This window comes from Choloepus didactylus, chromosome X, assembly GCF_015220235.1.
Source record: "Choloepus didactylus isolate mChoDid1 chromosome X, mChoDid1.pri, whole genome shotgun sequence".
Classification (NCBI taxonomy): Eukaryota; Metazoa; Chordata; class Mammalia; order Pilosa; family Megalonychidae; genus Choloepus; species Choloepus didactylus.
In genome coordinates, this window is record NC_051334.1 from 23,133,112 (window position 1) to 23,147,081 (window position 13,970).

A 13,970-nucleotide genomic window follows, 5' to 3' on the forward strand; every position below is an offset into this window, starting at 1 on the left:
TTGTTAATGTGGTATATTAGATTAATTGATTTTCTTATGTTGAACCACCCTTGCATACCAGGCATAAGTCCCACTTGATCATTGTGTATAATTCTTTCAATGTGTGGTTGGATTTGATTTGCTAGTATTTTGTTAAGGATTTTTCATCCACATTCATAAGAGAAATTGGTCTGTAATTTTCTCGTAGTATCTTTATCTGGCTTTGGGAAAGCCAGATAGAATGACTTAGGTGTTGTTCCCTCCTGTTCAATTTTTTCAAAGAGTTTGAGCAGGATTGGTATTAATTCTTCTTGGAATGATTGGTAGAATTTACCTGTGAAACCATCTGGTCTTGGGCTGTTCTTTATTGGGAGGTTTTTGATGATGTAATTCAATCTCCTTACTTGTAATTGGTCTGTTGAGATCTTCTATTTCTTCTAGAGTTACTATGCTCACTGCTAGGCAAACAAGGATTCTCACTTGAGTGTCCTCACTGAGATACCCCAGCTAACAGAATGTAACTCTAGTCTAGACCCTCATCTACAAATTTGAACAGGCAAGCAAGAAGAACCATGCTTTTGAGGAAAACCAGCAGTTTGGAAGAAAGGCACCAAATTCAACCAACTAAATAATCAAACATTTTTGTTTGATTATTTAGTTGGTTGAGGAAACAGTTTATAAGGTACAGAATAAACTTTAAATCCATAGAGATACTTGAGAAGATTGTGTATCTGCCAAAAAAAGAAAAAGAAAGAAAGAAAGAAAGAGAAAAGAAAAGATTGCTGTGAAAAAGAAGTCAGTTTTATTTTGGAATTAAAATACGATTTTTTAAATAAAAATTCAGTAGATTATGTTAAGATCAAACCAGTTAGCTTAGAAGAAAAAGTTCAAGGATTCTTTGAGAATGTAGTAGAAAGACAAATAATGGAAAATATGGGAGAAAAGTTAAAGTGATGGAGGCTAGACCTAGGAGTTCTTATATCCTATAGTAGAAATTCTAATAAGAATGAAAGAGAAAATGGAAGAAAGTATAGAAACAATAGAAGAAAATTTTCCTGAGGTCCAGAAAGACTCAAGAATTTCTGTTGAAAGATCCACCGGGTCTGGATATGAGATGATGAGAGCTTGTTAGAGTGATAGCAGTGATAATAAAGAGGAAGTGATGAATTTGAGCGACTGACTTTGAGGCAAATTTAATTTGAGGGCTGAAGTAGAAAGGGAAGTGAAATAGGATCCAGGATTTGAAAACTAGGTATCTGGAGAAATGATGATTAACATTTAATGACATGGAAAAAGATTGGGAAAGAAATGTAGCTTAAGAGGAAAGATAGTAATTTGGTTTTAAACGTAAGTTTTTACCAGTTACTATTTCCCCTAAGAAAAAATCTGTTATAGACAAATTTACTTCTGTTTGCCTTTCCTGCAGCTTGAGCAATTCCAACTACCATTTCTAATAAAATTTGGTTCTCTGAGCGTGACTAAGGGAGAGGAACTAGAGTCAAAAGTCTTAAAATTAAAAGGTGAGTGTCTTTTATGGCAGAAAAATGATTTTTGTATGCCATATTAGCTGCAAAAAGCAAAGTGAATATAAAAGCACCCTGTTGAAACGTTGCCTTAGAGAGAGGTCATGAATGTGCCTAGGCATCAAGAGATATAAAACAGGCACAAGTTATATTCATTATCAATAATTATGATAGAGAAAATGCCATTGTTATCTCTCTTAACTTGGCACAATATTTTTATTCATTTAGTGTATTTTAAAGAATGGAAGTAAGTTTTGTAAGTTTCCTGAGTTTATCCCAGCCCTTTATTTCCCTTAAAACTGTAGGTTTTTTCAACTTTGAATTCTTGTACAGGCATTTTCAGAATCATGACTCTTGCAACTGGGAAAGGAATATTTTACTGAGTGTGAGTTGATATTGGGCCCCAGAAGTGTTTTTGAGAGTTTGACAGTCAGACTAAATGTTAGTACTAGTCACTGAAATTGTTAGACTTTTGGTTCTCTGAACAATTCTGTTTATTTGTCTTCAGATTCAACCTGTCTCTGGGCTTGGTTCCTGCTGCAAAGGCACGAACTATTTGAATTAAATCATCAGGGCATATTTTTCCACCCTTACTTTATCAAAATCCTAAGAACTCTACTGAGGAGATTCCATTCTAATATCATGGTTTCATTCTGATTGTCAGAGGTAATTGGTAGTTCTAACCCCAGAGGGCTTACTGAGATGAGTTACAGTCATCTTTGCTTTGGAAGTACAAAAACATGTTTTTTTCACCTATTTCAGTTTTTAAAAACTTTTTCATTATTATTTTTTTTTTTTTTTACAACAGCTAACATTTACTTACTTTGTTCCTGGCACTGCTTTCACACTATTTGTGTGTTTATTATGGAAAAGGGAAAATAACCAGTCAAAAGAATTGTTTGTTGAACAATTATTGCTCACTTAAGTCAAAATAAGGTGAGTGGATAGCCTCCATGTAAGCCAGAATATTTGTTAGGAGATACATATGATGTAAAATATAGGAACAAACAGAAGATAAGTCTGTTATGGTAGCTTGGGTTAATAGTTAGAGCACCATGAATATTGAGGAACTGTGGACGTTTTCTGAGCAGGGGAGTGCCATGGTTAAAGCAGTGCTTTAGGAGGAGTAATTTGCCTGCAGAATGCCGGAATGCCTCAGTACCACCTCTTACATGTAATAGGGTTCCTTGTAATCTGTTGTGGAAGTGGGAGAAAGAAGCAAGGCCAGTTTAGAGGCTATTTTCATCCCCAGGGATCAGGAAATACGGACCTAAAAGTGAATGGTAACAGTAGGAATAAAAAGAAAGAGACCTTAGAAGTTGTGGAAAAGGAATTGACAAGATCTGGCAACCTGACTGAGTATAAGCAGGGAAAAGGTTCAGTTTATAGTGAACATGTCAGGAGAAAGTTAGGTTTTATCCGGATGAAAATATCCAGCAGACTTCTGGTTTTAGGTTCTACCTTGAGTATATAAAATTTGGAAGTCATCCTAGTGCAAATGATAGCGGAAATTGTAGGCATAGAAGAGAAGAGGGCTGAGTATACACCTTTGGAAAAACTACAGTAAGGATTGAGGGGAGGCAGAGTAGCCAGCAGTGAGGAAAGTGGGAAGAGAATTAGAATTTCATTTGAAGAAATCAAGGAAAGGGAGCATTTCAAAATTCAGGGAATTGATTATCTGTCAAACTCTAATAGAAAAGCAATGTAAGATGAACCCAAAGGAAAGAAAAGTTACTCTGCAGGAAAACTCTTAGAGTTGATAGGATTGCGTTTATGTAAGGAAATTAGAGGAGCCCTTAAATACCTTAACAAATCACATTTATTGCCTTCTTAATTGTCTTGATTTCATGTAGTAATATTTCATTAGGCTTGAAGATTAGTTTATATTTATCATTTTATAATCAGATTTTTTTATAATTGTATTTTTAAAGGGGGCAAAGAATTATATAGCCAGAAGTGATTTTGGTGGGGAGAGGGCAGTGAGAACTTACTCAGAACTTGTACGCTTTCCATTTTTAAGGTTGAAGTTTTGTTGTTATTAATTTAACCATTATGGTCCTTTTAATTTGAAGCAGTTTGAATAAATAACATGAAACGTACTCTATTTCTTGAAAGTCAATAGAATAGGTCTCAGGGGTGACATGTTGAAAATCTACTTGTTTAATTATATAAATGTTAATTGGGTTTCTCATGGATATTTCTTCAAGACCCATATATATATAATTTAGAATCTGAAAATAAAACATACATAAATATCCATAATAATATGGCAAACAAGTATAATGAGTAAAAGGTAAGAGAAAGATTGTTTCCAGCTTTTTCTTATTTTGTGGGGAAGTTGATTTGGGGGCTAGAGCATAGATAATTTCATTTGGTAGGATCATACAATATTTGTCCTTTTCTATCTGGCATATTTCACTTAGCATATTGTTTTCAAGGTTCATCTGTGTTGTAATGTGTGTCAGAACTTCATTTCTTTTTTTATGGCTGAGTAATATTCTATTATATGGATATACTACATTTTGCTTATCCATTCATCTATTGATGGACACTGGGGTTGTTTCTACCTTTTGGCTATTGTGGATAATGCTGCTGTGAACGTTAGTGTATAAATATTCAAGTCACTGTTTTCATTCTTTGGGGTATACACCTAGAAGTGGAATTTCCAGGTCATATGGTAGTTTTGTGTTTAACTTTCTGAAGAACCACCAAACTGTTTTCCACAGTGGCTGTACTGTTTTACATTCCCACCAGCAGAAAATTTCCAATTTCTCTGCATCCTCTTCACTTATTTTTCGTTTTTTAAATAATAGCCATCCTAGTGAGTATGAGGTGGTATCTCATTGTGGTTTGATTTGCTTTTCCCTGATGCCTAATGATGTTGAGCATCTTTTCATGTGTTTATGGCCATTTGTATATCTTCTTTGGAGAGGTGCCTATTCAAGTCCTTTACCCATATGTTAATTGGGTTGTCTTTTTGTTATTGAGTTGTAGGAGTTCTTTATATGTTCTGGATAGTAAAACTTATCAAATACATGATTTGCAACTATTTTTTCCCATAGATGAGTTTTTGATAAATGTTCATCAGTCACATAATTTGAGTGTTTCAGAAATGTAAATATCATGACATTTTTAATACATGATATAAAAAGTTAATGTTTGGTTTACTGTATCCCCTGATTTAGGAGCTGTGACTGATGAGAATTAAAGGCCATGGATGAAGATGGACTTGAATTGCAACCACAAGGGCCAAACTCATTTTTTGATGCAACAGGTATAATTACTTGGGTTGTTCCACTGCCCAAATATCAATTTGGAGTTGTTATCAAGAGGACAAATTGCTAAACTCTCACACTGATAATTCAATTCACACTTAAGTTTCTTATTATCCTATCAAAATATATGATTTTTCCTCAAAAAGTTGGTCCTTCACAACCAACTCTCATCTTCTTGTCAGTAACAACAGCAGTATCAAAACCTTAATGTTATCTTTAGTTATTCTTATCTTCCCCGATAATACCACTAAGTCCTATTAGTTCTTCCTTTGAAAATGTTCCTTGTTTACATCTGCTTCTCTTCCTTTGACTTCCTACCACATAGAGAAGCTGTATCATCTCATTCTTAGTCTGCAGTAACTTTTAAGCTGTTTTCCCCTAACCTCAGTCTCTTTCTTTTATCTAGCCCATCAATCAGAGTGCTCATCCTAAAATAACTCATGTATCATGTAATTTCTGTGTTCTCTATTACCCAGCAGATAAAGTATAAACCCAAGGCCCCCCACATCCTGACCCTGACCTTCTTTTACAACCCCATCTCTCACAAGTTCTCAAAAGGAGCTTTTGCTTCAGCAGACAGTCTTACCTCTGCACAAGGAAAATTATATTCATCAAGTTCTAATAATTTAAAAAAAGTGTTCAAAATTTTAGGGTATCCAATTACATAACATTGTAAAGTGATTACACTAGGTTTTATAATGTGAAATGGTTTTATATCACATCAGTTAGCTACCCTTACAAATAAAATGTGAATGACTTTTCCATTGGACTTTAAATGATCATATTGCAGTATATTAAAGAAACAGCAGTTAACTTCATCAAGAAATTAAATAAGTGATTTTTAATTTTCAAATTTGCTTTTATATTCTAAGTCTAGAAGCTGTATGTGATTTTATTAACTTACTGACAAACTTCAATTCTTGTTTGGTAATTTCAGTTTGATAATGGTAAATGCAGAATTCTAATTATTTTCTTCATTGGAACACGTATAATTAATGTGCTTGAAAGAGACTAAAGCCTTTTGGAGAAAAACCCACAGTATCTACTAGCTTAATTTTGCTACAAGCAAACATGGGTCATGGGCTAAGTGGTAGATTGAAAGGCTATTGCATTTTAGTCCTGATTGTTAACACTTATGGTATTTGTTTATCTTTGAGCAAGTCACTTAATCTGCCAGGGCCTCCGTTTTCATATGTCATAATAATAATAATGAAACCTCTCATTACAGTTTTTCAGAAACTTCCCATACATTCTCATTTGATCATCACAACAGTCCTGTGACGTATGCATGGCAGATACTACTGTCCTCATTGTACTGATGAGGAAACTGAAACTCAGAGGTTAAATGACTTGCCCAAGGTCACAAAACTAATAAGTGTCCAAATCCTGCTCTCTGATTTAGACCTTTTAACCAGTGCTCTTGCCACTAAATGCTTTCATATTCATGTCTGCAAACTGGAGATAGCAGTGACCTATTGCTTGATGATAATATTGCAAATATTGAAGGCAAATAAGTACAAAGCATTTTGTAGAAGTTCTATAGTAATGAAAGCAAACATATTCTTTGATTGTTATTTCTAGATATAATTAAAATGGGTATTAAGTGACTTTAAAGACTGTCTACAGTTTTGAATCTTCTTTGGCCCTGTTGGGTATTTTTGTTTGTTGAAGTCACATGTTTCTCTGAGGGCCTGGCCTGTTCCACACAGTCATTGCGTTAGGCACCTGCTTAGACTCAGCCTGATCTGAGTCATAACCAGAAGCACTAATTGACTAAATAGCTTTTTAGATAAGATTTTATAAAACTTTGTTAGCTTTTTTCTGGACCAGGAGCCAAGATACTGGATTTGTTATATTTTGTTTTATATTATTTTATATTTTTGATAAGGATATATGATTTCTATTCGCATTTGTGGCATCCATTCAGAATAATATTTACTGAGCACCATATGCTGTGCAAACCGTGTGATCTTGGCTAAGTCATTTAATCTCATTGGGCTTCAATTGGCTCAGCCCTCTACTTTCATTCCTTAACTGCTGCAGAGTGGGCTGGATTAGAGTTTCTTATATTCTGAAGGAAATGCCTTGTGGGTTGGGAACTGGGGGGCAGGGAGGAGATTAGAGGGAATGGAGTACCCTGGTGAAATTGTGGCAGGCCCCTCTCCAACTAACCTCACTCTCCACCACACCAGAGCAGCTGTACTTTTATTCATTTTATGTATCCACAGAGGTTCTTCAATTGTCCTCAACCATGGCCTTCGGATTATCCCTCTTTTCATTTCTACCCCAATTCTTCTAAGTCCTAGACTCAGAGAATAATTTCTAAATTTTCTGTATTATAGATAGAGGATATTGGTGGTATGTTGCATCAGAACAAAGGGGAAAGGATATGAAGAGAGAAGGGGGAAAATGGGAGGTAAAAGAATTACATGGAGAGATGGAAAGAAGAAAAAATATGGCTGGAGGAGGGAGTTGGGGCAAGAAGGAAAAGAAATGAAAAGCAGACCTAACAAAGGAAAATAGTATATTTACCACCTGAAGTTGCATTACTTACTGAATTTTATAATCATCCTTTAAGTACTTAAGCATATGATTTTAGTGTGCCTAGAATTTTTCTTTCATGAATATTTTTCTTCTGTGACTGCCTCAATTGTTTTGCTTTCCTAGTATTTCTTCATTAACTGATTTGGAATGAGTAAAAAAAATGCTCTTGTGTTAAAAATATCTATTTCTAGTATGATTCAAAAATAGAGTCCCTCTTTATTTCTTTAGCTTAATGTTTGAGAAAAACGGAGGAATTAGACTGTTTTCCTGGTAGAAGTTAAATAACATTTATATTATTTGAGTTAGTCATGCATTCCTACCTGAAATTTGTCATTTTAATTTTTATTTTTTTAAGGAGCTGATGCTACACACATGGATGGTGACCAAATTGTTGTGGAAGTACAAGAAACTGTTTTTGTTTCAGATGTTGTGGATTCAGACATAACTGTGCATAACTTTGTTCCTGATGACCCAGACTCAGTTGTAATCCAAGATGTTATTGAGGACGTTGTTATAGAAGATGTTCAATGCCCAGATATCATGGAAGAAGCAGATGTATCTGAAACTGTCATCATTCCTGAACAAGTGCTGGACTCAGATGTGACTGAAGAAGTTTCTTTAACACATTGCACCGTCCCTGATGATGTTTTAGCTTCTGACATTACTTCAGCTTCAATGTCTATGCCAGAACACGTCTTGACAAGTGAATCTATCCATGTGCCTGATGTTGGACATGTTGAACATGTGGTTCATGATAATGTAGTAGAAGCAGAAATCGTCACTGATCCTCTGACAACTGGTGTAGTTTCAGAAGAAGTATTGGTAGCAGACTGTGCCTCTGAAGCAGTCATAGATGCCAACGGGATCCCTGTAGACCAGCAAGATGATGACAAAGGCAACTGTGAGGACTACCTTATGATTTCCTGTAAGTCTTGGAGAACAGTGATTGTCAGAGGTGCTTTTGAAGGCTATCTTTTTCTGACTTATATCAGGGGTGACATTTTCTTGACTAAAACTTATAAAATGAAAGTAAATCTCATAAACCTACCTGCATTGTTTCAGTTTGGATCCTATAAGATAACTCAAAATTAAGAAAAGTGAAATGGTGTAAAGAGTTGTTTCTCTGTAAGAATGGAATAGAAAGATGAGATTTCTTCATCTAGAAAGGCAAAGGCTAAAAGAGCTAGAACTGAACTTTTGTGAAATCATGAAGGTTATGATTAGGCTGTTACTAGCCTTTATTAGAATTAGGAACCCTCCTGAAATTTAAAAGGGGTGCAACTTGAAAAAAAGAAAGTATGACCCAACTACTTATATATTGTATATGGGTGCATGGTATTATCTATATAATACTTATGTACTTACTCTACTTATATAATATGTAAAATACTACTAACATAATAGATGGCATAGAAAAGAGCTCTGGCATTGTATTGAAGTATAAATGATTTCAAAACATTTCAAGTATGATAGATTCATATTAGATTATTGAAGAAAAGTAAGGTGTTTTGGAACACAACTCTAAATGTTTAACTTAATATCTGGTAAGACAGCTGTGTCTTCTTACAGCAGATTTGGCACCACTTTCAGAGATAAAATTGGTCTCAAGTTGGATAGACCACACTTAAGACCCAGTAAGGAAATGCTTTTAGGAATTGTTTATGCTTTTTTTTTTGCTTATGCTTTTAGGAATTAAATGTCAAATAAATAAATAAAGACTCATAGACTATTTGCTTATATAAATTTATATGACTATTTGCTTTGCTTACATACCTGTTTAATACCAGAATTGAACATAACGTGTATAGGGGGTCTGCCAACATTTTAGGAAATATTTTTTAATACTTCTTGAGATTTTAAAAATCAAAATTCTTTGTCTAAAGAGGAAGGAAACTCCTTCAACTCACATATTTATTGAGCTCCTACTAAGTGTCAGACATTGTTGTAGGTAGTGTAGAAATGGATATACGCGAAATAAATAACATACATAAATCCATTGTCCTTGGAGAGCTTATAGTCTGCTGTGGTTGCAGTGTGATACAGAGTTACAAATAAATTGCTGTGGAGACAGAGGACAGAGTAGCTGACCTTTGAGCTCAAGGATGAGTTCTAGTTTTACAAGATGAAGAAGGGCATGCATAGGAGGATCCATTCCAGGCAAATTTAGTGTGTAAAAAAGGACTTGGCCTTTTCTGGCAATGATGGGAACTTCGGGATGCACTTGTATATCTTTGTGTACTTTTCTGTTTAATTCCTTAGAATAAATTTCTAGAAATAGAATTGGCTGGATCAAAAGGTATACACATTTACAATTCTGGTATATTGCTTTGATATTTTGCTTAATGTAACTCCCCTCACCATGTTTATGAAAAGGGTCCATTTCCCCACACTAACCAACACAAGGTGTTATTTTCCTTTTGGGTTTTTGCCAATCTGATATTGAAAAATATGTATCCTGTTTTAATTTAGTATTTATTTTAGGAAGATAATCCTGATAGCAATATGGAATAAGAATGGGTGAGGAAGAGATTAGTAGCAGAGAAGTAGTTGAAATCGTTCATGTGATATAAGTACCTTAATAGTAATGGGTGGTGGTGGGGGGAGGGGCTGGGTTTGAGAGAAATTAGGAAGTAAAATGGACAAGATTTGGTAACAGATAGACCATGGGTGGAGATATGAAGGAGAAAGATAATTCAAGGGTGACCCCAAGATTTCCACCTTGGGAGATAGGGTGGCTGATCATGCCGTTAACTGAGAAGAGGAAAAGTAGATTTTAGATTTGGTTGGAAAGTAAATGATTTAGGACCTGTTAAAAGTTTGAGTTGCCTGCGGAGGACAGTCTGGTGGATAGTTATTCCAGACACTTGAAAAAAGGACTTTGGTGCTTCTGAGAGAGTTTGTATCTAGAGGAAGAAATTTGGGACAATAGGATATAGGTAGTATTCTATATGGGAATGGATAGCGGTCCCCAGAGAGTGCTTGTAGAATAAGTGTTAAATATAGATGGATCTCTTGGGTATTTTAAGAAGTAGGTGGAAGAGAAGAGCCCATGAACATTGGAAGGTTTGGGGAAGAGAAGGAGGAGAAAAACCTTTAGAGGATGTTTTCAGCACTGTCAAGGATAAAGAGAATTTCTAGAAGTGTCAGTCACTGGGGAGAGAGCAGGCTTTTTCATTAAGCAATTAGGAGGTCCTTGGTATATCAATAGTTTCAGTAAAGCATGGGTGGGTGGAGAGGAGGTAGAGATGAGCTGTAATGGATTGAGAAGTTAATGGAAGTGGAATAGGTAAAGTGGTTTGTGTAAATTGCCATTTTTGTCAGTGAAGGGAAAGAAGAGGCAAGCATATAGCTTTTGATGGTTGACTGGATGGTGAAAGTGTATTGAGCATATTTATAGGCATATGGGGGAGGAAACAAACCATTGGACAGAGAGAGAATGAAGATAAAGGAAGAGCTAACAGGTGCAGCAGGATTCCAGAGATGGGAAGGGATGGGAGTCCAGGGCAAAAGTGAAGGGCTGTTAGGTGAGTCCTAGAGAGGAAAAGTGTGTCTCCTCTGAGACAGGGAGACAGTGAAGGATGAGACCCATACCAGTAAAATTAGAGCCAGGGAACAGAAGGTAAAAGGAATTTTTGAATGTTGAGAGCTGTTTTCTCTGTGAAGAAAGTGATCTGCTAATATGGAAGAAAAGCAGAATTTGGGTGGGAAGCTGAAGTGGCAAAGGATTAAAAAGTTTAGTCTTAAAGGAATTGGCAGGGGCAGGAAGCTAAGCACTTATAAAATAGATTGCTGAACTGCGTTTAGAGGCCAACTGAGGTCTAGAGTCTTAAGTTTGTAAGATTTACTATTTAATATGCTAATGCTATTTTAAACTGCCACTGCCAGATTTTCTCTTACAAGACCAGGCAATCCAGGGGCAAGGCTGGAGAAAGTAGAATTAGATTCATCCTGATTTATGAGAGGAAGAGGGTCTGGTGAAATACTTAAGAGGAAAAAGCACTCTTGGTTCCCCTTGACTTCTCTTTATGTTTTCTGCCCTTTCTGTTAAGCTTGTTTTCTAAGAAATAAAAGGCATGGCATTGCCCTGACCTTTAGCTGCACCTTCTCTCTTGCGTTCACTACTCTTGTAGGAAGTTCAACCCTCCAAGGAAGTCATTTAAAAAAACCCAGAGATGTTCTGGTAATGGTTGACATATAGTACACTGGATTCTTGTGTTACAGAATCCAGACTTTTTTGTAAAATTTTCATTAAAAACCTTATTTATAGTCTTGTTTCTTCTAGGCCCTGGATTTTTGCATGTTTATCTGGATTTTAATGTTTCTGGACAAAGGCAATATGGATGGACATAAACTTTCCTTTTAAAATACAATGTCATATCCAAGCTAAAAGAATTCAGAGATACATTGGAAAGCACACACATATACACACAAGTTATCTTATTCCCCTGCTTTACTATAATGAAATGGTTGGATTGTTTTTAAATTGGGTTTATGGATAGTGACTTTTGGGAGTATCTTTTGTCTTTCTGTTATGCAGTTATTTCTGCACTCTTTTCTCCCCTCCACACCATTGTCCTTTCTCCCTTCAAAGAATGATCATGTTTAAAAATTTAACTTACTATTGGCTTTGGAATCAAACCAATTGAATGCCTTGGAATAAATGAGCATTTCTATTGTTTTTGCTTCCCAGTAAAGATACTCTTATGCTGCCTTGTTCCTTAAAACCTATATTGATTTCAGAAGATTAGTGTTGACAAGAGGTTTTGGGTAAGCATATAGTGATGGAAAATTCTGAGATGGTGTTATTAACAGTCAGCTTTCATAATATGATGAGAAATGGCAGTATCTCTGAATTCCTGTATTTCCTATACACTTATAGACCAATGAAGAACAAGAACAGATGTCTAAATACTGTCATCTCTTAAAAAATTGCAGTAAGTCATTGGCTCTAAGAGCCCAATAAATGGCTTTTATAAAGTGTTTAATGTCTTGTCTTGGCAGAATTTCTTTCCTCTGAAGGTCTTATTTAAAATGATGATGAAGAAGCAGGTCTTATTCTTTTATAGTATATCTAGATAGAAATGCCCTTTGTCACAGGATAGCTGCCTTAGGGTGACCTCTTTATCTAGTCTTTGCAGTCTAGATGTTATGATTGCTTTTAAAATAATTGTGTTTCTTGAGGACAGGATCTACTGTGTTTTACCCACTTATGTATCTTCCCCATCAAACCCAATGTATATTAGGTTAAGTGAATGTATGAATGTTACAACTGAAATTCTATGCACATCATGCCTCATCCAAGGTATTAATGATACTTTTTTTTCCCTTCCAGTAGCTATTGGCTACTGGTATTGGCTAGGTATGGCAGTAGTGCTTCATGACACTTAGGATTTTTCTGGCTCTCTGAGAGATGGAGTGTTTTGAGTCATCTACTTGTTATTTAAGTTGGTTCTTAGTTTTTAATCTGAGGTAACTGCCAGACTGTCCCTAATTCTTTGCACTGATCCTGGAGTTTCACATTGCAGCTAGATAGTTAAGATGCCACTTCGTGAAACATCACTTGTACAATAAGGAGAGTTGGAAGAGATCTGGTGATGATGAGTCAGGCACTGCCTTATGATAGCTGCAAGAAGCAAAATATTCTTTGGGTGTCTCTAATACTAACATCAGTGAGATGCCATTCTTTAGATCTTGTTGACATCTCTCAGGTCTTTTAATTAGTACAGTTAGGTAGAAGATGAGCAGGAGTTAGGTGTTTCTTTCTAATTCTATATCATCTCCGGTATTGAGATCAACTTTTTTTGGGTACCAGCTTTATTGAGGTATAATTCATATACCATACAATTTATCAATTTAAAGTATGCAATTCAGTGATCGTAAGTATATTTATAGAGTTGTACATCCATCACCACAGTCAATTTGAGAACATTCCCATCACTCCTCCGCAACCCTAGGCAACCACTAATCTAATCTACTTTTTGTCCCTATAGATTTGCCTAGTTTGGACAGTCCACATAAATGGAATCCTGTAATATGTAGTTTTTTGTGACTGGCTTTTTTCACTTAGCTGATCAAGGGTTATCATCTATGTTGTAGCATGTTACCAGTACTTCATTCCTTTTATTGCCAAATAATATTCCATTGTATGTAACATTTTAGTTACATGGTCATCAGCTGTTGGACATTTGGATTGTTTTAACTTTTTTGCTATTATGAATGATGCTGCCATGAACATTCATGTACAAGTTTTTTGTGTGGACATATGTTTTCATTTCTCTTGAGTATATACCTGTGAGTGGAATTACTGGATCATATGGGAACTCCATGTTTAACCTTTTGAGAAACTCCCAGACTGGTTTCCAAAGTACCTGCACCATTTTACATTCCTACCAGTAGAGTATAAGGGTTCTAATTTCTCCACATCCTCGTCAACACTTGTTATTATCTGTCCTTTTGCTTATAGCCAACTTAGCAGGTATGAAATAGTATCTCATTGTGGTTTTGATTTGCATTTCCCTGATGGCTAATGATGTTGAACATGTTTTCATGTGCTTATTTGCCATTTGTGTATCTTCGAAGAAATGTCTGTTCAGATCTTTTGTGCCCATATTTTAATTAGGTTATTTTTATTGAGTTGAAAGTGTTCTTT

The 13,970-nt window shown here is 35.5% G+C and overlaps 1 protein-coding gene across 10 annotated transcripts in view; it reads left to right on the forward strand.

Moving 5' to 3' along the window:
* LOC119523721 (zinc finger X-chromosomal protein) overlaps positions 1-13,970 on the forward strand; it is a 725,297-nt gene that overhangs the window by 692,711 nt on the left and 18,616 nt on the right. For 8 of the 10 annotated variants that reach the window (XM_037822527.1, XM_037822532.1, XM_037822530.1 and 5 more), the window contains 2 exons: positions 4,688-4,776; positions 7,677-8,246. In XM_037822527.1, the coding sequence (XP_037678455.1) occupies positions 4,716-4,776; positions 7,677-8,246 (631 nt within the window). In that variant the 5' untranslated portion in view covers positions 4,688-4,715. Of the gene's footprint in view, positions 1-2,341; positions 2,439-4,687; positions 4,777-7,676; positions 8,247-13,970 lie in introns of those variants that run through there. The other 2 variants (XM_037822531.1, XM_037822536.1) reach the window with 2 other exon arrangements.